At 37.4% G+C, this 23235-nt stretch overlaps 4 protein-coding genes across 5 annotated transcripts in view; 3 read left to right on the top strand and 1 right to left on the bottom strand.

The window, feature by feature from the left end:
* The window catches only part of LOC140055996 (tRNA endonuclease ANKZF1-like), a 344549-nt gene extending 333466 nt beyond the window's left edge, over positions 1–11083 (bottom strand). Inside the window, exon 1 of the mRNA XM_072101202.1 lies at positions 11063–11083. The gene's annotated coding sequence lies outside the window, so the exon portion shown is untranslated. The remainder of the gene's footprint in view (positions 1–11062) is intronic.
* LOC140046303 (uncharacterized) lies at positions 4442–9727 on the top strand. Its single transcript, XM_072090892.1, has 8 exons — positions 4442–4446; positions 4963–5031; positions 5363–6159; positions 6405–7200; positions 7434–7939; positions 8174–8433; positions 8541–8792; positions 8884–9727. The coding sequence occupies exons 2-8, from the start codon at positions 4998–5000 to the stop codon at positions 9434–9436; spliced, it is 3198 nt and encodes a 1065-aa protein (XP_071946993.1). The 5' UTR covers positions 4442–4446; positions 4963–4997; the 3' UTR covers positions 9437–9727.
* LOC140056011 (uncharacterized) lies at positions 10674–16841 on the top strand. Of its 2 annotated transcripts, none has more exons than XM_072101210.1 (5): positions 10674–10971; positions 14347–15024; positions 15260–15331; positions 15446–16242; positions 16362–16841. In XM_072101210.1, exons 2-5 carry the CDS (start codon positions 14481–14483, stop codon positions 16833–16835), a joined length of 1887 nt encoding a protein of 628 aa, XP_071957311.1. In that variant the 5' UTR covers positions 10674–10971; positions 14347–14480; the 3' UTR covers positions 16836–16841. The 2 variants fall into 2 exon arrangements, with proteins under 2 accessions (XP_071957311.1, XP_071957320.1); XM_072101219.1 differs by lacking the exon at positions 10674–10971 and adding an exon at positions 13248–13338.
* Positions 16841–21095, top strand: LOC140056024 (uncharacterized). The gene is made up of 5 exons (XM_072101245.1): positions 16841–17157; positions 17257–17756; positions 17865–18127; positions 18210–18458; positions 20382–21095. Exons 1-5 carry the CDS (start codon positions 16944–16946, stop codon positions 20911–20913), a joined length of 1758 nt encoding a protein of 585 aa, XP_071957346.1. The 5' UTR covers positions 16841–16943; the 3' UTR covers positions 20914–21095.
* The last annotated feature ends 2140 nt before the right edge of the window (positions 21096–23235 follow it).

The raw sequence follows: 23235 nt of genomic DNA, 5'->3' as shown, positions 1-23235 counted from the left end.
TTTCGACCATTTTATTATCTGACATAACTGATTACTATAGCATAATTGACATGCGCAGAACCCATCATTCGACTCTGCGCATGTTTATTATGCTATAGTAATCATTTATGTCAAAAATAAAAAGGTCGAAAATTGGCTCTTTTTCGAAAATTTCCCTGTACTATAGTACAGGGATTTTTTCCAAAAATGGCCAAATTTCGACCATTTTATTTTTTGATATAACTGGTTACTATATCATAATTAACATGCGCAGAACCCATTATTCGACTCTGCGCATGTTTATTATGCGATAGTAAACATTTATGTCTAAAAATATTTTTCGACCATTTTATTATCTGACATAACTGGTTACTATAGCATAATTGACATGCGCAGAACCCATTATTCGACTCTGCGCATCTTTATTATGCGATAGTAAACATTTATGTGTAAAAATAATTTTCGACCATTTTATTATCTGACATAACAGGTATCATCCAGTACAACAGGAAGTCAAGAAGATAATTTTATATTGTAATTTTTTAGATGTTTTTATATGAATGGTTTTATGCTATATTTGTTTTTATATTATCTTATCTTATCTTACTATAGCATAATTGACATGCGCAGAACCCATTATTTGACTCTGCGCATGTTTATTATGCGATAGTAAACATTTATGTCTAAAAATAATTTTCGACTATTTTATTTTCTGACATAACTGGTTACTATAGCATAATTGACATGCGCAGAACCCATTATTCGACTCTGCGCATGTTGATTATGCGATAGTAAAGATTTATGTCTAAAAATAATTTTCGACTATTTTATTTTTTGATATAACTGGTTACTAAATCACAATTGACATGCGCAGAACCCATTATTCGACTCTGCGCATGTTTATTATGCGATAGTAAACATTTATGTCTAAAAATAATTTTCGACTATTTTATTTTCTGACATAACTGGTTACTATAGCATAATTGACATGCGCAGAACCCATAATTCGACTCTGCGCATGTTTATTATGCTATAGTAATCATTTATGTCAAAAATAAAAGGGTCGAAAATTGGCTCTTTTTCGAAAATTTCCCTGTAATATAGTACAGTGATTTTTTCGAAAAATGGCCAAATTTCGATCATTTCATTTTTTGATATAACTGGTTACTATATCATAATTGACATGCGCAGAGTCCATTATTCGACTCTGCGCATGTTTATTATGCAATAGTAAACATTTAGGTCTAAAAATAATTTTCGACAGTTTTATTTTATGACATAACTGGTTACTATAGAATAATTGACATGCGCAGAACACATTATTCGACTCTGCGCATGTTTATTAGGCGATAGTAAACATTTATGTCTAAAAATAATTTTCGACCATTTTATTATCTGACATAACTGGTTACTATAGCATAATTGACATGCGCAGAACCCATTATTCGACTCTGCGCATGTTTATTATGCTATAGTAATCATTTATGTCAAAAATAAAAGGGTCGAAAATTGGCTCTTTTCCGAAAATTTCCCTGTACTATAGTACAGGGATTTTTTCCAAAAATGGCCAAATTTCGACCATTTTATTTTTTGATATAACTGGTTACTATATCATAATTGACATGCGCAGAACCCATTATTCGACTCTGCGCATGTTTATTATGCGATAGTAAACATTTATGTCTAAAAATAATTTTTGACCATTTTATTATCTGACATAACTGGATAGCATAATTGACATGCGCAGAACCCATTATTCGACTCTGCGCATCTTTATTATGCGATAGTAAACATTTATGTATAAAAATAATTTTCGACCATTTTATTATCTGACATAACAGGTTACTATAGCATAATTGACATGCGCAGAACCCATTATTTGACTCTGCGCATGTTTATTATGCGATAGTAAACATTTATGTCTAAAAATAATTTGACTATTTTATTTTCTGACATAACTGGTTACTATAGCATAATTGACATGCGCAGAACCCATTATTCGACTCTGCGCATTTTTATTATGCGATAGTAAACATTTATGTCTAAAAATAATTTTCGACTATTTTATTTTTTGATATAACTGGTTACTAAATCATAATTGACATGCACAGAACCCATTATTCGACTCTGCGCATGTTTATTATGCGATAGTAAACATTTATGTCTAAAAATAATTTTCGACTATTTTATTTTCTGACATAACTGGTTACTATAGCATAATTGACATGCGCAGAACCCATCATTCGACTCTGCGCATGTTTATTATGCTATAGTAATCATTTATGTCAAAAATAAAAGGGTCGAAAATTGGCTCTTTTCCGAAAATTTCCCTGTACTATTGCGCTCACTTTAACCCATTATGCAAGGTTTATTGTTTCAATTCATGTTTCAATTGTTAACCAATCGCAGACGTTCACGGCAAATTGAACAGGTTATTGACCAATCAGATCACGATCATGGAAAGTCAGTGTTTCAATTGTTAACCTATCGGAGCGCTGAAGAGTGACGTAATGCAACTAGAAAGTTGAGATTGAGGGGACCGCGAGGTTTTTCTTTGAGATTTTGATCAGATTTATCTGTGACAACATCTCGTTCTAAACGCTCTCTAAATTCAATCGTTTTTCTAAGCGCAATCCTATTTGAGGTCATCATCTAGAAGCTGTAGTATCCTGCAACCGTTTGCTTGTATTCAAGGTAGGAAAAAAAAATTGATTTTAGTCAAAAAACGGGCGTTTAAAGTATGGCCAAATATATGATCAGCTCCGCGAGAGACGTGTTATCGGTCCCGATGCACGTTCGCGGCCTGGCTGTCGGCCGCGCCCAGGCCTAGTACGGCCGAGTTCGTCGCCTTAATTAGTTAATTTAAAAAAAATGAATACATTGTGGGCGTTGTTTTCTGTTAATTGTTTTCTGTTAGTGTATTTTTTGTCATATTTTTGTTTGCCTACAAATTCAATTAAATTAAAATGATAAAATAGGCCGTTTTTCTTAGTTAGCTGCTAGGAGGAAAAGAGGCCTAGCTAGGCTAGAATAGATAGAAGTTAGGCCTAGTCTATATGTGACAGACTGAAAGTGTTCTTCTCCTGTTATTGTTTATTTAGTTTTTGTTTATTAATTTGTTTTTAATGTAATTTATTTCATTTATATGAAACTATTGAAATATAATTTAAATAATTTTTATAAAGAAGATGTTAGTTATGTTATTATACTGTAATTTTTTATCCTAAATTATATAATTATATATTCTAGGTTTATTTATTTTTTTATAGTAATGTGTTTTGTTGTGGGTCCCTACGAGACAAGTTTTTAACTTCTATAAGGGATCCATGATAATAATGACTATCAATTACTGCTTTATCTATCTATGTGTTCACTTTAATATCTTTTTTCTATTTTGTATATATTCATTCATTATTGTCTAAATAAATATTATCTTATCTGAATATCTGAATGTAGTTTATTAAGTAAATGCAGTTAGTTAAATATTCAAGGTCTTATCTCATGACTACACCTCATAAACTTTTGGGAATATAAACAAAGACAGCTGTCCTGTATTAAGTTATCTTAATCCCTAGAATTTAATTCTAATTACTATCACATAAGTCTTGTAAACACCATTTTTTCTGCAAAGTTTATATAACATTACTAACATCTAATTTAGTGACTGTAAGTACAATCAATTTTAGGCTACAATTAATTAACCTTTTAGAATTATGTTTTAGAATAGAAGTAGCTTTTAATGTAATGATTTTATTAGTATTATTAACATTTTACAATTAAATGAATATTCAATGTGTTTTTATATCAAGGTCTTATATACCTACACCTCATAAACTTTGGGCATAGGCTAGGCAAGGTATGTAAACAAAGACAGCTGTCATGTATCAAGTTATAATCCCTAGAATTTAATTCTAATTACTATCACATAAGTCTTGTAAACACCATTTTTTTTCTGCAAAGTTTATATAACATTACTAATATCTAATTTAGTGACTGTAAGGTAGAATCAATTTATACAATTATTAACCTTTTATAAATATGTTTTAGAATAGAAGTAGCTTTATGTAATAATTTAATTAGTATTAGTAACATAATAATAATTGAATAAATATTCAATGTGTTTTTATATCAAGGTCACACATATAATAATTATTACCAGAGTTTATTGCACCCAAATTCATGGTGCACCAACAATGACAAAAGAAAGTAGTTTATTTTTAAATTACTTACAATTTTTCATTTAAGCTAGAGCTATAAATTATGTGGTAGCTCTAAAAGTAATCTATATTTTCTCTTTTTACCACTTAGCATTCACTTCAACTGGCTTTTCACCGAGTCATCAATATTTACGGTAACATTTCTTTTGTTTATACTTACTTTGTTCACATACATTTTTGCACGTGATCTGTTTTTTTTTTAAGTTTTGCAGGTTTGGAGATGTTGCGACCAATCTTTCATTTTGCATTGGTAAGTATATGTGGTAGAAAACAAAATAGAAAATATGCTTTGTTTGCAGTATCTCTTGTAGTTAGACAAAACCCTGTCTACTTGCCATGTTTTTTATTTTCTTTTGATTTATTCATTAAAGTACTTTTTGCATTAAAAAACAAATTAAAAACAACATGCTATTATGCCTATTAAAAACTACATCATTTCTCATGTATTTATACTTGTTTTGTTTTGTATGTATGTTTACTTATTTTGTCATATATGTATTATGTATTTATACTTGTTTTGTCATGTGTTCATCTTGTCTGAAAATGTTTTTGTTTTGTTTTTTTTTCATTATTCACTGTAAGCTTTACCTGCACCTTTATTAACATTCGGCTACTGATGCATTATATATACTGCTATATGTATTTTTGTTTTAATATAAAAAAATGCTATCTGCTATCTGTGTAAAGAACAGGTATTTCTGTAGATTTATTAATGTTGTTAACACATTTCTTTGACAAATTTTCTTTGACAAATTGATTAACCTAGCCCAACCAAGTGCATCTACAGAACCTGCTAATACTATGCCTACGACAGTCTCTTGGTCAAAGGGGCAAGGTAATTATTTATTTATGTTTTGTTTATTTTGAAACCAACAATTCAGTTTAATGTATGAATAGTGTATAATTCAGTTGCTGGCTGACTGACTGACTGACTGACTGACTGACTGGCTGACTGACTGACTGACTGACTGACTGACTGACTGACTGACTGACTGACTGACTGACTGACTGACTGACTGACTGACTGACTGACTGACTGACTGACTGGCTGGCTGGCTGGCTGGCTGGCTGGCTGGCTGACTGACTAACCATTTAATGTTATTTAATTTGGTTAAAGAATTTATTTGATTTTATTGTATAAATTATAGTGTCAAATTTTATTTCAGACTGCCTTGTACCAGAAGGATGGAAACAGACTTTGTCCGAGATTGACCAAGAGTGGATTTCCAAAGCCTTATTCAAGGAATCAAAGAAGGGGACTGCAGAGTTGGATTCTACCAAACTCAAGCAAATGTGGTTCGACCCACCAAAACCGGATTTGCTCTGCAAGAACATACCAAAAGCCAGAAGCTACTTCGGCCATCGTCTCCTTCTTTGGATGCCACGCAAGATCTGGCTAATCAAGCTAGTCTGCACTCGACCAGGATGCAAGAACCGGCCACTCACATCTGCCGGTCTCTACAGACACGTTCGTCTGGTCCTGGACTTAGACTGCCACTACATACTCGCAACGGAGTACCTGGAGTGCCCTAATTGCCACGCAAAACAAATCGGCTGGAGCAACAACATATTGGAACAACTTGATTTACCACATCGACTCCAGTTCCCCGCTGTACTTTCGTACCGCCTAGCATGCGACAACCGGGTGCTGCAGCTCCTCAAGTACCGCGGATTTGGCAACAGCCCTTCGCAGCTTCGCCAACAAGTCTTGGAGCAACATGCAAGACGGTGGAACGAGAGAGTGGCTCTCTATTTGCAAGATTGCAAGAAGTTCTGTGATGCTCGTGACAGTGGTCTTATTACTGCACCAAAATTCGACCAGGTATCAGAAATGATCCCAGTGCCCTCTGTCAAGTGGTTCCTCACCATTTACTCCAACGATGTAATGCGAAGAATCGACGAGCTCAAGGCTTCAATCACGTCAACATTTGGGAGAGTGTTAAAGATTGACTCGACCAAAAAAGTAAGCAACACAGTAGAAACATACCATTTCATTAACAATGCATTTTTTGTCTTCTACATTACATTTCTTGTTTTGTTTATTCAATTCACTATTTTTTTCTGCAGATGTGCTGTGTTGAAGCTTTAACATTCCTTTCATTACTTGTTAATCATTTTTTTTCCTTCTCAGATTTGTGGTCAAGAAGATTTAATATTTCTGTTTATTCACTTATTAAATATATAAGCCTTTTTTTTTTTTTTTAACAGATTGTCAAAAAGCTAGCCGGCTACGCTTCTGGAACAGCGGCATGGGCAACAAACGTTGGAAATGAGCACGGCCAGGTGCTCATTTCGGTCCTGACTGCTGCAGAAGGATGTGGTGTGGAAAAAATGATCCAAGGCATCATCGACCGATATGCCTCGGCTGGCGTACCTCCCGCAGAGATTCTGTATGTTGATCGTGACTGCTGTGGACGTTCAACCATGACCAAGATGTTCAGCGTCTGGCCCGACATGCATATTCGCCTGGACATCTGGCACTTCATGAGAAAAATTGCTGCAGCCTGTGCAACAGAATCGCACCAGCTGTACCCAATATTTCTCAAGCGTCTATCCGCTTGCATTTTTGAGTGGAGCGCTGAAGATGTTGAGCGCCTGAAGCGTGCCAAGCGTGGACAGCTCATCGCCAGCAAAGCTCACTCCGACCCGACAGATGACATCATCTTGCAAAACATCAGCAAGAGGGAGTTTGCTTTGCATTGTCGCAGAACTACACGAGGAACTCGGGAGACAGCTAACCTGATCCGAGAACTCCTCACTTCGCTCGATGGTGAAGAAGGCCGCGACACGTTGGGCGTCCCACTCTTGGACTCTGACCGTACCTGGGAGATCTGGAACTCGCAAGAGCGACACGTTGCCTGCATTCAGGACCCAGAAGGCATTCAGCTCTATGTTAAAACCAGTGAGATGATCAAGGGTGGAGTCACCTTACCAGTCTACCGTTGTGCAAGAGGCTCCACTTCCTTGGAATCGTTCCATCTTCACCTCAACAGGTTCATTCCAGGTATTCATTATTATTTGATATCTACTTATTTTCCACTTTACTTAACAGGTGAGCATGCTGACAATTTTATTTCCAAGCCTCCTGATTTATGGACTTGTGTGATGAAACTGTAACTGCTGTTTTAACAATAATTTTTTTTAACAGGTTGATTTTCATTTCCAAGCTGATGGATGGACTTGTACGATGGAACTACTTATTGTTTTTTAACAATCATTTTTGGTTTTGCTTTACAGGTGAGCGTGCTAGCGACGTTCACTTTCAGGCTTACCTGATGGATGGACTTGTGCGATGGAACACAAATCGGGCAGTAGCTGCCACACAGTCTGGAGCCCCACATCCCAACACATACAGTGGGCTACACCAGCATGGCCTGAACACACTGGCAGAGCAAGTGTTTGGTAAGAAGTTGTACAACAGTTTCGTCCTTCCGATCAAGTACACCGGGGAGCTCATCGGAGTCGAGTACTTGTACAACCAAACGAACAAAGTACTCGAAACTCACTTTTCAGATGATGAAAGTGACGATGCAGACTTTGACGAAGAAGTGTACACTTTCGATGTTGACGAAGGGTATGATGACAAAACTCAACCGGACTACGAACCTCCATCACTTCGCCGATTGGGTGGACGTCATCATCGTGCGCCTCCGGAAGTTAGGCAACCCTCGCCGATCCCGCAGCAGCCTCCATCATCACATGATGGTAGTGATGCTGAAGAAGACGCAGCTCCTATCGACACTGTAAGTAGTTTTTTTTTAATCAATATTATTATATTGTGTATATACATATATTTTGTTTGTCTCTTCATTTTTTAAGGAACTTGTCTCTTATATAACCCTAATATTTTTAATGAATGACTGTTGACAATGAGTTTGTTCTGTTCTTTTACTTTTTTTTTGGTTTTTCCCTCTTCCCTTTGAGTGTCATAAATATACGGAAAACATTTAAAAAATTCACATTCAAAACAATTACAGGAGCTCGAGGATTCTGCAGGACCGGACAACATCTCAGGGTATGCAAAGGTAGAAGCCCTGGCCGACTGTCTATTCCAGTTCAAAGAAGACAGTGGGGTCATAAGTAAAACTCAAGCCGAGCAGATTACACAGCTATGGAACAACCTCGACCCTTTTGACAAAATCATCAAACGCCAATCACGACATCAAGATTACCTGTCCAAGGGCAGGTTCAAAAGGAGTAAAACGACAGTAATCCCAGGTGTCGAAAGCACTAGACGGTAAGACAGTTTCCTACTTTTTGTTCAATTTGTTGGTTGATGTGATGGATGCGAGTTGATGTTAATGTAATCAAATGTTAATACAATATTCTTTTTAAATATTACAGATGCTTCTTGGGTCAAAACACCGGACCAGCCCAATGGCCAGACTGCAATCGGTACATGGAGTGCCTTATAACAAAACTGTGTGAAGCCTACCCATCTACCGTCATCTCAGTCGGAGGCAACCGATCGCAGCGCTGGCCCCTCATCGTCAAGGGTTACAAGAACATCCGTCGCAAAGTGCTAACGAACGGACACCTTTCGTCGTTTGCTCCGCTTCAGTTGATGGAAATAAACCGTACCACACTGATACAGTGGTAAGTTTCTTACTTTCTGTTTCTGTGGTGGTGGTGGTGTTTTTGCTATAAATACAATCTCATTTTCAATTATTTTGCTTATTTTCAACAGGTACAACAGAACATCGAAGAAGCAAGAGCGGCAAGTCTTGGAATCTGGCATATCTGCAATCAAACCCAAGCTTGTCACCTCTAGAGCCTTGCCCGAACCTTTGATCAAGCCAGCAGTGCTATACACGTCGACGATCGCTCCATCATTCACATTTGTCCTGCCAGAGAGCACTGTTGGGCAAGCGACAGTAAGGAACAAAACGTCAATTCCAGTTCCACCGGGTAAGATGGCAATACCACCACTACCTTCTACGTCATCTGCCCCTGCAGCCAGTAGCAGCAGCAGCCTTCCTGTAGAGACACCGATACCTAGAAGCGTCGCCTACTACAGGAAACAAGCAGCGAACAGAATAGCTGAAGGTAAACAAGTAAAACGCTACAAGCCAAGAACATCAGTGAGTGTGTGTTCTCAGTGCAAACAACCGAGACTGATGGAAAACCACGCTCAGTATTACGGGACTTGGTATTGTGCTGCTAAGTCAAATCAAACCATGGAAGAGTGGAAAACTGCTATGGCTGCTCAACGTCGCCTCCGTAAACAGCAGAAGAAATAAATTCTGACTTTGCGGAAATAGTGTGTGTATGTGACAGAATTTAGCCGAGTGTCTGGCCAACTTTGTTGCTACTGTGGCGTGGCATCTTCGGGTGTCGGACAGTACAGCCAGCTATCGCCAACACCGAATACTGGGCGGTGTATAAAAACCTGGAATGGGTGTCCCCCGTACACCCGAATTTGGGTATATCGTGTCTGTAATACCCTTGGTGGAGGAAATGCCATCAAAACTTGGAATTGATTCTGCGGAATTGATGTCCAGTCACTGCACGACACTAAAAAAAAGTTTTTAATGCTGCCGAATGCAAAGAGCAATGATTAAAGTAGTGAATTCTGTAATTTGTAAGAAAATAATTAAAGTTTATTATTATAATTACCTTTTAAATGATTAACAATAATTTACTCTCAAATCATTGCTCTTTGTATTTGAAGGTCCCAAGCCCTTACAAAAAAGCAGAGGGAAAATAATTACCTTTTAAATGATTAACAATAATTTACTCTCAAATCATTGCTCTTTGTATTTGAAGGTCCCAAGCCCTTACAAAAAAGCAGAGGGAAAACTTTTTAGAATAAAAATAAATTAATAAATACTGTATGTTACAACACATTTTCAACAAAAAATCTTTGTACTATAGTACAGGGTATGTTTTGTTGTTTAAATAAATCCTGGTTACATAATATTCCTACCAAACAATTAATAAAAGCAGTGTATAGTATATATATATATATATTTTTTTAAATGTTAAAACTTTTCTTAAATAAAAATAAATAATTATTAATAATAACTGTATGATTTTTGTTGATTATATTAAAAAATCCTAGTTACAACACATTTTTCCAACAAAAAATCTTTGTACCGTAGTACACAGGGTATGTTTTGTTGTTTAAATAAATAAATCCTGTTACACAATAAACCTATCAAAAAGAATTATTAGCAAAAGCAGTGTAAAGCCCGCCCTCTCTTTTTTTCAAAAGTAAAAACTTTTCTTAAAGTTTAGCTAACAGGGAATTATTTTCGAGCATTTCCCTGCAACGGGGCCCCTCACAGACATTGCTCATGTTTATTCATGAAAATTTAATTACCCCACACGACTTTTTAATGACCCCACGCGGACCGTTCCAATTTCTTTTGCGTTTTTTTGTTTTTTTGACAGAGAAGATCGGGCCGTGGATTTGCGCTACAAATAACCCAATATGTGCTGTAGAATTGGACAATGAATTGAACAACTGATTGACCAATCAGAGCAGCGGAAAGCGTTCCAAAAGTTGAACAATCAGAGCACTGAAAAGTGACGTAATCAGAGCATTAGAAAAATTGTTCCAAATTTGTCATTTTGACCAATCAGAACACTGAAAAGTGACGTAATTAATATGTGACTTCAACAAGTTTTTCACAACACAAACAATGATGAGATTTTGTCCAGAGACTTACATGCGACAACATCTTTTTACAAATCCTCTAGACTTATTATTATTAATTTCAAGGCGAATTCTGGTAGTAGCTGTATTCAACTCGAACGTGTACTTGCATTAAAGGTAAGAGCGAAATTGATTTCATGCTTGAAATCGGCATTTAAAGTGTTGATAACTTGTTTGGCCTAGGCCTAGCCATAGTCAATAGAAACTACGCCGTGGTTAGGATTCCGGCACCGGAACTCAACTGCCCACCGTTAGGGAATCCGACACGCTATTGCGCATGCCCAGAGCTCTGGGAAGTGAATTATAGCTGCTTGCCACACACACACCACACCACCGCCGAGAGTCGGAGTGTTATAGGGATTTACTGTAGCCTAGATAGTCGTTGCGCGGGGGAGAGAGCGATGGATGAAACTTGGCCTATGCCATACATGAATGAATGAATTAATAATTAAAATAATACTACGCCACGCGTTAAAATAATCATAATGATATTAATAAGTATCAGTATCTATCTAAGAATCGTAATGCTGTTTTTAGCGTTGCGACCCTGACTTCCCGAACAGTTTTTTCACATCCACGCGGTTGCTGCCGTCAACAAATCAACTTGTGATTGCATGTTGTTATGTACCGTATACAGTATAATGCGTTATGAAAAATCATAAACTAGTCATGTAATTATATAATTCATAATGATATGAAGTTTATATATGAATGAAGCAACCACTTTTTAATTACAAAATAAATAGGCCCCACTGGTCACGTCTAACTGGTAGCCCTATCCTAGATTAGTGGATCCCGTATTATAGGCATCTAGGCTAGTAGCTATGAAATGATCCATCGCTGTTGAAAAGTATAGACAAAGATTATAATAGCGCCGCTAGCGATTTTTTTTTCCGTACGAGAGTTCCTCCATCGGTTCGTTTCGGACTCAATCGACTCTCTTCGGTATTCGGTAAAGTCAGCTCACTGATGCGTGACAACATAATACAATTTACATTTACAAACCGCGAGCTTACTTTCACACAGGCTCTCACAATAGTAAAATGAATCTACACTAATACGTGTTTTGATGACATTAATTAATAAATACTAGGCCTACTTAGTAATTACATTAAGAACCCAATAGCATATTGGAGATATTTAGGTCTACGACCCAATAGTAGGTCGTATCAGATATTATTTTTTGAAGTTGTTCCAACGACCTTTTGTCACGAACGAGTAGAGAGGCTCTTTTATCGTTTATGGTATTGTAGCTAGCCTGTAGCTAGCCTAGCCAAGCTTGTGTAAGCCTATATGCAAGGTATTAAGGAATTCCTATGCACAGTGTATGTTTTTTATACCTTTTAAAATAATATTATTAAATTAATATTTATATTGTAAGGTAATGGAAATTTTACGTTAAAGGTGTACGTATTAATTATCCCCAATCTTGAAAAAAAGAAGTTCAGACTTTTAATAATAGGCAATTTTGGAGTTTTAATTAAGTTATAGACCTACAACTAATATTATTGTTTATTATGTGTATATGTAATTTGGAAAATCATAAAAAATACATGCAAAGTAAAAAACATTCAATTACGTTACTGACACGACTGCAATAGTACAAATACATTTAATAATAACACATTTTCCAGGAAGCTTATAATTATATGTGATACTATCATCAATTATTATATTTATAAGCAAGCATGTGTTTCTATACATCAACTTACAAGAATACATGTTACTAAATACTAGGCCTGTATACAATTTTTCAAATGTTACACTTAAAAACCTGAAGAAAATTGTAATTTTCTTGATAAAAACATCTGCTAGTGTTACTTTTGTACATATAATTTCTAACCTACTACTTCATTTTATTAAAATAAAAAATAGTACAGTAGATGGAAATGTACTACATTGAAGCACACGTACGTAGGGCTAGGCTAGCTAGGCCTTGCTTGTGACGACCAACAAAGTGCTGCTGCTGTGTGTGTGTTACTGTTTGTGAATCTGATGGTACATACATTGGTTTGTGGCTGCCTATACAGTATTACATTATTAAAATTCTAGGCATATTATTATTATTACAATGACGTTCAGTACTACTATTAATATTTATTATTATATTTACAGTGAGTATAGTATTAGGCCTCTAGTATGTATAAATCTGTCACTCGTGCAAAAAAGCTGCTCACGTTTTGTCTTGTGGTTGCTGTCACGCATCGGTGGCTTACCGAAGAGTCGATTGAGTCCGAAACGAACCGATGGAGGAACTCTCGTACGGAAAAAAAAATCGCGCGCCGCTATACAATCTTTGGTATAGAGTCGCCGATTACCTCGATCTGGGCATGCGCAATAGCGTGTCGGATTCCCTAACGCTGGGCAGTTGAGTTCCGGTGCCGGAATCCTAACCACGGCGTAGAAACTATGCCATGGCCTAGCAAATGTGTTTGTATGGGTGCCGACGCTAATTCTTGTTGGCGGTAGTCTGCTCTGTGTTTGGTAAAATGCATTTGCTATTATTACTTATCCCCCTAATTACCAATAGGCCTTCATATATTTCATAAAGTATTAACAATAACGCATGCCTTTACTATATAGCCTAGGCCTAGCTAGTAGGCTAGATAGAAAGACCTCTAGGACTAGGTAGGCCTAGATCTTTTTTGGTTGCCATGAATTGTAAGTCAAACCATGGGCCTGTAAGGGCTAGGCCCTAGTAAGACGCTACCTACTTAGGGCTCTCTGTTATTTTTTTTCTTCAAAACTTACTACAGTAGTTTAGACTAGGCCTAGGCTTAGATTAGTATTTATCGTAGAACCATCCCATAGTAAATAAATTTAGTTTAAAGTAATTAAGCTATTCTTTAAAGTTTAATTTATTTAATATTTTAACAATCCTACTACTAGTTAGACTAGCCTATGTACCCTGTAATAGATTTTAGGCCTAAACATAATTTTAAACTATAAAAAACTAAATGTGTGCTGTATCAGAATAGCATCCATGGGAAACAGACTAAAGCCTTGTTCACATGTCAACCCTTTTAATTGATAGATAAACAATTTAACTTTTATTATAATGATTGTTTAATTAAGTGTAGGCTTCAACTCTTTGATCTAAAGCATTCGTTTAATTAGGCAATCAACTGTATTTGTGGATTTAGATAAGATTCTCAAATAATTTGATTGCATTAAAGGAAGTGCTCAGGGATCAAAGAGTTGATACATACACTGTTTAATAAACAAAGATTATTCAATTTACTCTAATTTATGTTGTAATTCTTTATATAGTTTTTTTTAATTGAAAAAAAAACATAATTATTCATATGTAATATTTTCTTAATTTAATTTAGATAAAATAGTTTGTTCTTAGTAGATATGTTTTAATGCTATATGTAATTCATTTTATTAATATTTTACATTTAAAGTCTTGGTCTACTATTAATTATTACTTGAGAAATTTTAACCCACAGATATTTTATTTTATTTAGATTTGATTTCTTTTATTTACAGCCATTTACTACAACTGCACGGTGCACAGTGGCATTATACGGGTAAAATTTTCTTTTTTCACATACTTTACTTACATATATTTTTGCCTTTGATCAGGTTTTTTAGTTTTGCAGGTGTTCAATAGACAGTACAGTATGTTCAGACCAACTTTTCGGCGCAGTGAAGAGGGTGCCTTAATTCTTGAAGATACATCTGCTGCTGTAGTATTTAACAGCTTGAGAAAACGACCAACTGGCAAGTGTCTAACTCCTGATGTACGGCAAGATGCCTTGAAGGAGGTGTGCAGGCTGGGTGGAAACACCAAAGATGAATGTGATGTGTTGGGCTGCTACAAGTTTCAGCATTGTAAATACAGTGGACAAACATTCAAGTGGATGGTCGAAAATGTACTGGAATATGCAGTATGTTTTGTTATTAAAATGGCTAATGAAATTCCAAGTACAAGTTCACTTAGTATTAACAAATTCAACTTTAAGAGGTACTTGGAGTCTTTCCCAGAAGGCAAAGAAGCCATAGCAATGAAAGAAATAAAACGCCGCAGGAAATGCCCAACTAGACAGACATCGTACATACCTGTTGGTATTAAGCTACAAAAGGTTGAGGATGTCACAGATGAAACACTTTCTGGTACTGATGTCTTTGATGCTTCTTTGCAACCATCAACCTCATATGCACCAGGTAAGACTTATTCCATATTTGTGTTTTTTGTGCATTTTCTAAATTAATAATTTTAGGTTTTGCATTTTTAGTGCCTGTGTATGTTGTAGGCTTGCTGGGTTTACGTTTTTTTTTATGCATTCATTTATACTCAATCATAAAATCGTGTTGTTTAAATACATTGCTTTATAGCATACTGTAGATAGCGAATGAAAGTAGTTTACTGCTAAATATTCTTTAATTTTCCGTCTTACAGCTCAACCAAATACATCTTATGAACCTGTTAGTACTATGCCATCCACTACAATAACTATCAAACAGAGTGAAGGTAGTTTATTTCAGTGTAATTTTAATTATTTTGTTTGATTTTTAAAACTAGAAAATGAAAATTACATAATGTAGTTTCATTAATTATACAATTTTGTTTTGGTTTTTCTTGCAGATTGTCTCATACCAGATAAATGGAAGAAGAACTTGCCCGAGATCGATCAGCAGTGGATTTCAAAAACCTTATTCAAGAAATCGAAGAAGGGGACTGCAGAGTTGGATTCAACTAAACTCAAACAACTTTGGTATTATCCACCTCAACCGGATCCGCTCAACAAAAACATACCCATGGCCAACAGTTACTTCGGTCATCGTCTTCTTCTTTGGTTGCCCCGCAAGACTTGGCAGGTCAAGCTGGTCTGCCCTCGGCCAGAATGCAAGAGCTATCCACTAACATCAGGCGGCCTCCATGGAATCGTTCGTCCGGTCCTGGATTTAGACTGCCACTACTTTCTTGCAACAGAGCAACTGAGGTGCTCTAATTGCAAACAAAGACAAATTGGCTGGAGTGAAAACATTTTAAAGCAACTTGATTTAGCACATCGCCTTCAGTTTCCTGTTGTACTTTCGTATCACTTGGCCTGCGACAACCGGGTCCTGCAGCTTCTAAAGTACCGCGGTCTCGGTAACAGTCCATCACAGCTTCGCCAACAAGTCTTAGAACAACACACAAGGCGGTGGAATGAGAGAGTGGCTCTCTACTTAGAAAATTGCAAGAAGTTCTGTGGTTCTCGTGATGATTATGTCATTGCTGCTTCTAAATTTGATGAGGTGTCTAAAATGATTCCTGTTCCCTCTGTCCAATGGTTCCTTACCATCTACTGCAACGAAGTAATGGGAAGAATCGACGAACTCAAGGCTTCTATCACATCGACGTTCGGAAGAGTGTTGAAGATTGACTCGACCAAAAGGGTAAATAATTTATAAACAATACTATTTCTGCAATTTACTTTTAATTATTTGAATTTTTTTTTTTTTGCAGATTGTGGGGAAGCTTTCTTCCTAATAAATTTGTTTGGGTTTTTTTGCAGATTGTAAGGAAGCTAGCCGGTCGTGCATGTGGAACAGGAGCGTGGGCAACAAACGTCGGAAATGAGTACGGCCAGGTGCTCATTACAGTCCTGACTGCTGCAGAAGGATGTGGCTTAAACAACATGACAAACGGCATCATTAACCGATATGCTTTGGCAGGCGTACCTCCTCCCGAGATTCTCTACGTCGACCGTGACTGCTGCGGTCATTCAAGCATAAGGAAGATGTTCAGCGCCTGGCCTGACATGAAAATTCGTCTGGACATCTGGCACTTCATGAGGAGAATTGCTGCAGCTTGTTCAACAGAATCACATCAGTTGTATCCGATATTTCTCAAACGTCTTTCCGCTTGCATTTTTGAGTGGAGCGCTGACGATGTTGAACTTCTGAAGCTCGCCAAGCGTGAACAGCTCATTGCAAGCAAGAAGCATTCCAACCCAACAGACGACATCATATTGAAAAACATCAGCTAGAAGGAGTATGCTTTACATTGTCGCAGGACAACACGAGGGACTCGCGAGACTGCCAACCTAATCCGAGAGCTGCTGACTTCCCTCGATGGTGAAGAAGGCCGTGACACAATGGGCGTCCCACTCTTAGACTCTGAACAGACCTGGGATATCTGGAGCTCACAAGAGCGACACATCGCCTGCATCCAGGATCCAGAAGGCATCCCGCTCTACACAAAAACCAGTGAGATGCTTAAGGGTGGAGTTACCTTGCCAGTATATCGTTGCGCAAGAGGCTCCACTTCTTTGGAATCGTTTCATCTTCACCTTAACAGGTTTATTCCAGGTACAGTATTACTTTTTATTTGGTATCTACCAAATCTTCAAACCGATCTACAGATTTTTGTATTATTTCATTATTATGGATGTTTTATTTTTTTCTCAGGTGAGCGTTCTAGCGACTTACATTTCCAAGCTTACCTGATGGATGGACTTGTTCGATGGAATGCAAACCGTGCACTAGCCGCTACCCAGTCTGGAGGACCCATCTCCAGTACATATAGTGGACTGCATCAGCATGCTCTCAACATACTGTCAGAGCAAGTGATTGGCAAAAAAGTGTACAAAAGTTTTATCATTCCAAACAAGTACACTGGAGAACTCATCGGAGTGGAGTACCTGTACAACCAGTCGAACAAAGTGCTCGAAACTCAATTTCCTGTCAAAACAGATACCATTTATGATGAAGACTTTGATGAAGAAATTTACACTTTTGATGTTGATGAAGGGTATGATGACAAGACTCAACCAGACTACAAACCACCTAAGCGTTGTTTTAAACCTCGAAATGCTAAAGAACCCTCACCACCCCAGCTGGAGCCCTTGCCTTCATGTGACGATAATGATGATGATGATGGTGAAGGAAAAGCAGCCCTTTTTGACACAGTGAGTTAAATTTGTATCATTAGCTTCTACCTCACAAATTTTGTTTCTGTTTTGAAATACAATGCACGAGTCTGATTATATATTTTGTTTTCATATTTTACAATTTAGGAACTTGAGGATTCCACTGGACCGGACAACATTCCAGGCTACGCCAAAGTTGAAGCCCTGGCAGACTACCTTATGCAGTTTAAGGAAGACAGTGGAGTGATAAGTCAAAGTCATGCTGAACATGTCGCAAAGTTGTGGAACAACCTGGATGCTTATGACAAAACCATTAAGCGCAAAGCACGGCATCAAGATTACCTGACGAAAGGCAGGTTCAAGAAAAGTAAAACTACTTCCGTAATACCTGGTGTCGAAAGCACTCGACGGTAAGGCAGTTTCCAGCGTTTTTTACTTTGTTGCATGATGTGTCTTAAATCTAACTTGTTTCTTTGGTTTTTTTTAAAAAAGATGCTTCTTAGGTCAGAACACCGGGCCAGCTCAGTGGCCGGACTGCAATCGATGTATGGAGTGCATTATTACAAAACTATGTGAAGCGTATCCATCTACCGTATCTATCGAAGGTAAACGTTTCCAGCGCTGGCCGCTCATTACCAAAGGCTACAAGAACATTCGTCGGAAAGTGCTGTCGAATGGACACCTGATGTTGTTTGCTAAGCTTCAGTTGATGGAGATAAATCGTACGACACTCATCCAGTGGTGAGTTTTTACTTGTTATTGATTGTTATTTTACGCTACAGTAAATACATTAAAGTTTTTAAATACTGTGTTTGATATCAGGCCCGTAGCCAGGGGGGGTGTTTATGGTTCGGGCGAACCCCCCTTTACAGCGAACCCCCCTTAACCGACTGCGAACCCCCATCCCCGACATGCCCAATACCTCACCCTCATCTCCGAAAATCGTCCAAATACGTGCCCCACAGTACAAAAAGTTGTTCGTAAATTAAAAAATTCGTAAACTCGTTCGGAATAACTCATACAGTACCTTCTTCCCTGTATGAGCGTACTTCGAGCGATATAGTCTGTAAATTTCTAAGAGTTGCAAATGAATTGCCGATTTTAACCTGAAAAATAAATGTTTGGTCCCTGCATTCAACATGATATTGACGCGTCTCACAGCGAGCTGGGGGACGAACGTTTCGTACAAAGGAAAGGACACCGCCAGACAACTGCGTACCAATTGTTTAGATCACTGGCAGTCAGGCAGCATGCATAAAGTATATAGCCTTCCGACATACATCAGTATTTATGTGTGGCTATGAAGTATAATGTATCATAGAGGATTATAGTGAATATTAATATTTTACACTATAATGGTATCATGTACTGTAGTTCACATTATGGCATCCGATTATTTTTTTCTAGACCACCAGCCGATACGTACTCAAATGTATCAATATCACCTATTTACATTGGCATATTTAATTTCCTCAACAAATTGCTGTAAATAAATATTATAGATAGAGCTATAATAAGAATTGCATTTTCCTTCACCCAGTGTGCTTTTTTTGGGGTTTCTCCTAGACGTACGTTCGCATTGAACTTGAACGCAAAACAAAATATCGAGTAAAATGATCTAACAATCGGCGGTTCCGCACAGAGCACGCGCATCTAACATACGGCAACAAATGTTATCGTTTAAATAGTCCACGAGTCAAAGTACGATCGTTTTGCTCATCATTGGTAGCATGCTGCATGAGAGTGTCTTTTCCGGCCATCTAGGGGTGTCATTTAACAAAATTTGCTTCGCCGATACGTACTCAAATGTATCAATATCACCTATTTACATTGGCATATTTAATTTCCTCAACAAATTGCTGTAAATAAATATTATAGATAGAGCTATAATAAGAATTGCATTTGCCTTCACCCAGTGTGCTTTTTTCGGGGCTTCTCCTAGACGTACGTTCGCATTGAACTTGAACGCAAAACAAAATATCGAGTAAATGATCTAACAATCGGCGGTTCCGCACAGAGCACGCGCATCTAACATACGGCAACAAATGTTATCGTTTAAATAGTCCACGAGTCAAAGTACGATCGTTTTGCTCATCATTGGTAGCATGCTGCATGAGAGTGTCTTTTCCGGCCATCTAGGGGTGTCATTTAACAAAATTTGCTTCGCCGATACGTACTCAAATGTATCAATATCACCTATTTACATTGGCATATTTAATTTCCTCAACAAATTGCTGTAAATAAATATTATAGATAGAGCTATAATAAGAATTGTATTTTCCTTCACCCAGTGTGCTTTTTTTGGGGCTTCTCCTAGACGTACGTTCGCATTGAACTTGAACGCAAAACAAAATATCGAGTAAATGATCTAACAATCGGCGGTTCCGCACAGAGCACGCGCATCTAACATACGGCAACAAATGTTATCGTTTAAATAGTCCACGAGTCAAAGTACGATCGTTTTGCTCATCATTGGTAGCATGCTGCATGAGAGTGTCTTTTCCGGCCATCTAGGGGTGTCATTTAACAAAATTTGCTTCGCCTCAGGCCCCACCCCAGGAGGGGGGGGGGGGTAGGTATGGGGGTGGGGTGACCCAAATACTTAGTGTGCGAACCCCCCCTTGACAGATCCTGGCTACGGCCCTGTTGATTTATTTTCAACAGGTACAACAGAACGTCAAAGAAGCAAGAGCGGCAAGTGTTGGAATCTGGCATCTCGGCAACAATACCCAAACTTGTCTCTGATAAAACCCTACTTGAACCTTTAACCAAGCCAGCGGTGCTAAACGTTCATACAAGCGCTCCATCTTTCACATTTGTCCTACCAAAAAACACTTCCGGCCTAGCGACTCTAGGAAACAGACCGTCGATCCCAGTTCCTGGCGAGATAGCAAAACCACCACCGTCAGTCCCTGAGGCTAGCAGTACTCGTATTCCTAGAACTACCCTCTTGTACAGAAAACGAGTGGCTAAAGACATATCGGAAGGGAAACCGATCAAAATATACAAACCAAGAACGTCTGCGATTGTGTGCTCAAAGTGTAAGCAATCAAGATTAAATAAGAACCACACTCAGTACTATGGAAATTGGTATTGTGCTGCAACATCTGATGTGACTTTTAAAGAATGGAAATCGGCTATGGTTGCCATCCGTCGCCTTCGTCAAGAGAGGAAAAAAAAGCAGCAAAAAGAATGATTCCAAATGATTGTTGTAGCCATGGATAGTTTTTATACTGTTTCGTATATCTTCAATTTTTATTTGTTCTGTGATTTTATATTCACTTTTTACAAAATATTTGTATTTTATGCAATTTGGCCATTGGGCCACCATATCTAATGGTATTCTGAATGTGCAGTAAAGTTAATAATAATAATAAAAAAAAAAAGTTTTTAATGCTGCCAAATCCAAAGAGCAATGATTAATGTTGTAAATTATTTTGTAATTTTTATAAATTACATTCAGTTTTAATTATTACATTATAATTTACATTATATCATTCATTGCACTTTGTATTTGAAGGTCCCAAGCCCTTACAAAAAAAGCAGAGGGGAAACTTTTGCAGTTGAGTGTACATTAAATGGTGAATTCTATATTCTTGTCAAGACTATTTCCTTAGTAGTGTAAATTCTCAACTATTTTATATTTATTTCAAGAGCAATTCCACTACAATTCATTTTGATGTGAATCAAATAATTCATTCCACCAATTCTAATAATATATTTTGATAATAGCTCATACTATAGAGGTTATTATCCAGTAACCTTCAGTTACTCCTCTTACAGTTACACAAATCTTTGATACCATGTGGCCTAGAAAAAAAGCCCCAGACAAAGTTAACGGTAATTTTGTCTAAATTTTTGAAAAAGGCTAACTTATCAAACTACTTGGAATATGGTTGGCCAATCAGAAGTCAGGGTGGGTTTTTTAAATAGTTACATAGTATTTAACATATATATACAATTTTGATTGACAATTATTCACACCCTAAAAACACAACAAAAAACGTCTCGTCATATTAAAAGAACTAACAATTAATACAACATACATATTGTAGTCGAATTTACCGTGTTTTAAAAAACAAAATTCATGTACTGTAGTACAAGGATTTTTCGAAAATTGGATAAAAAAAATGTCGACTTTCTCAACTTTTAACAAAAAATGTAAGTCTTATTATTCTATTATTTAATATTTTTATTCATTTAATACATCGATCATGTGATAAACCCCTAAAATTGACAGTTTTTAGTATGCCGGTATTCAAAACAACCTCCTAGATTCTTGGGTCCCATTGGCCAATTGTCTAGTTTCCTCATTATCTAATGACCCAGTCCAATTCAGTTTTAATGACCCCACATGGCTCTGTCCATTTCTTGTCCATTTATTTTTGCGTTCTTTACCGTTTCGAGTGAGAAGATTGAGCTGTACCCTTTGCGCACGGACCAGGGCGGAAAATGGTGTATTTTTGGAGAGTGATGACGTCAGCATTCACACGAGGAGCGAGCTAAGACAACGTGATGCTGGTAGTGGGAGTGCATGTGTTTTAAAAATAACTCAGTTGTGGGTATTTTCCGAAGATTTTAAATTGCGTTTTCTTTTTAAACTCTTGAATTCATAAATAGTTCTTTCACTATGTAGGCCTATTTACACAACTATAGCTCTAGCCTACTCTTCTTAATTAAAAGAGTCAAGTGCGTCGAATCCGGTTGGTGCATCTTTTTTTTCCCTAGACACCCTATTCACCCATCTACCCTAGATCGAGATTTATGCGCGAAAAGAAACGTGACCAGACCCTGTTTTATGGTTCGGGCCAACCGCTTCCTTTTCCCAATCGAACCCCCACCCAAACGCCTTTAATCGACAGCGAACATATATACGCGGTACACCAAGGGTAATTGGTAAATTGAAACAATTCGTAAACTCAACCGTGAGAACATAACTAGTACCTTTATCCCTGTATGAACGTACGTCGATGCGTAGTTGCAAATGAATTTTCGATTTTCGCCTGGAATCTGAAAAATAAACATTTTGGTCCCTGGATGTAATATGATACAGCCCAGATATGTCGACGCGTATACCGCAGTGAGCCATGAAAGATTCGTACAAAGAGACACCGCCAGACAAATGCGTACCACGTCATACTGTTTACTTCGCTGTCAGTATATCGTACGTACGTCAAAAATGGAATGCCGCAGTTACTTAAAATATATAGTAGTACACTTAATATGGTTTTATTTTTTACCAGAAAAGAAATGATCATATTTTTCTCCCCGACAAATATGGCCAATACTCCCCGACGGGGGGGGGGGGGGGGGGGGGGCAGCTTTCCCCCCCCGCTGGCGCCACCACTGATATGGCGGCACTAAATCAGGATTGAACCACGGACCTTAGGATTGGAAGGCAAACACCAACCTCTATGATACAGCTCTACTCCAATGGCTGTCAATGGTGAAAACATAACGGCACACAACATAACATAAACATGCTTCGTAGTTTCTTTTCTCCAACTACAATTTGGTT

Source organism: Antedon mediterranea, chromosome 1, assembly GCF_964355755.1.
Source record: "Antedon mediterranea chromosome 1, ecAntMedi1.1, whole genome shotgun sequence".
Taxonomy (NCBI): domain Eukaryota; kingdom Metazoa; phylum Echinodermata; class Crinoidea; order Comatulida; family Antedonidae; genus Antedon; species Antedon mediterranea.
This window is presented reverse-complemented; position numbering and strand designations above follow the sequence as displayed.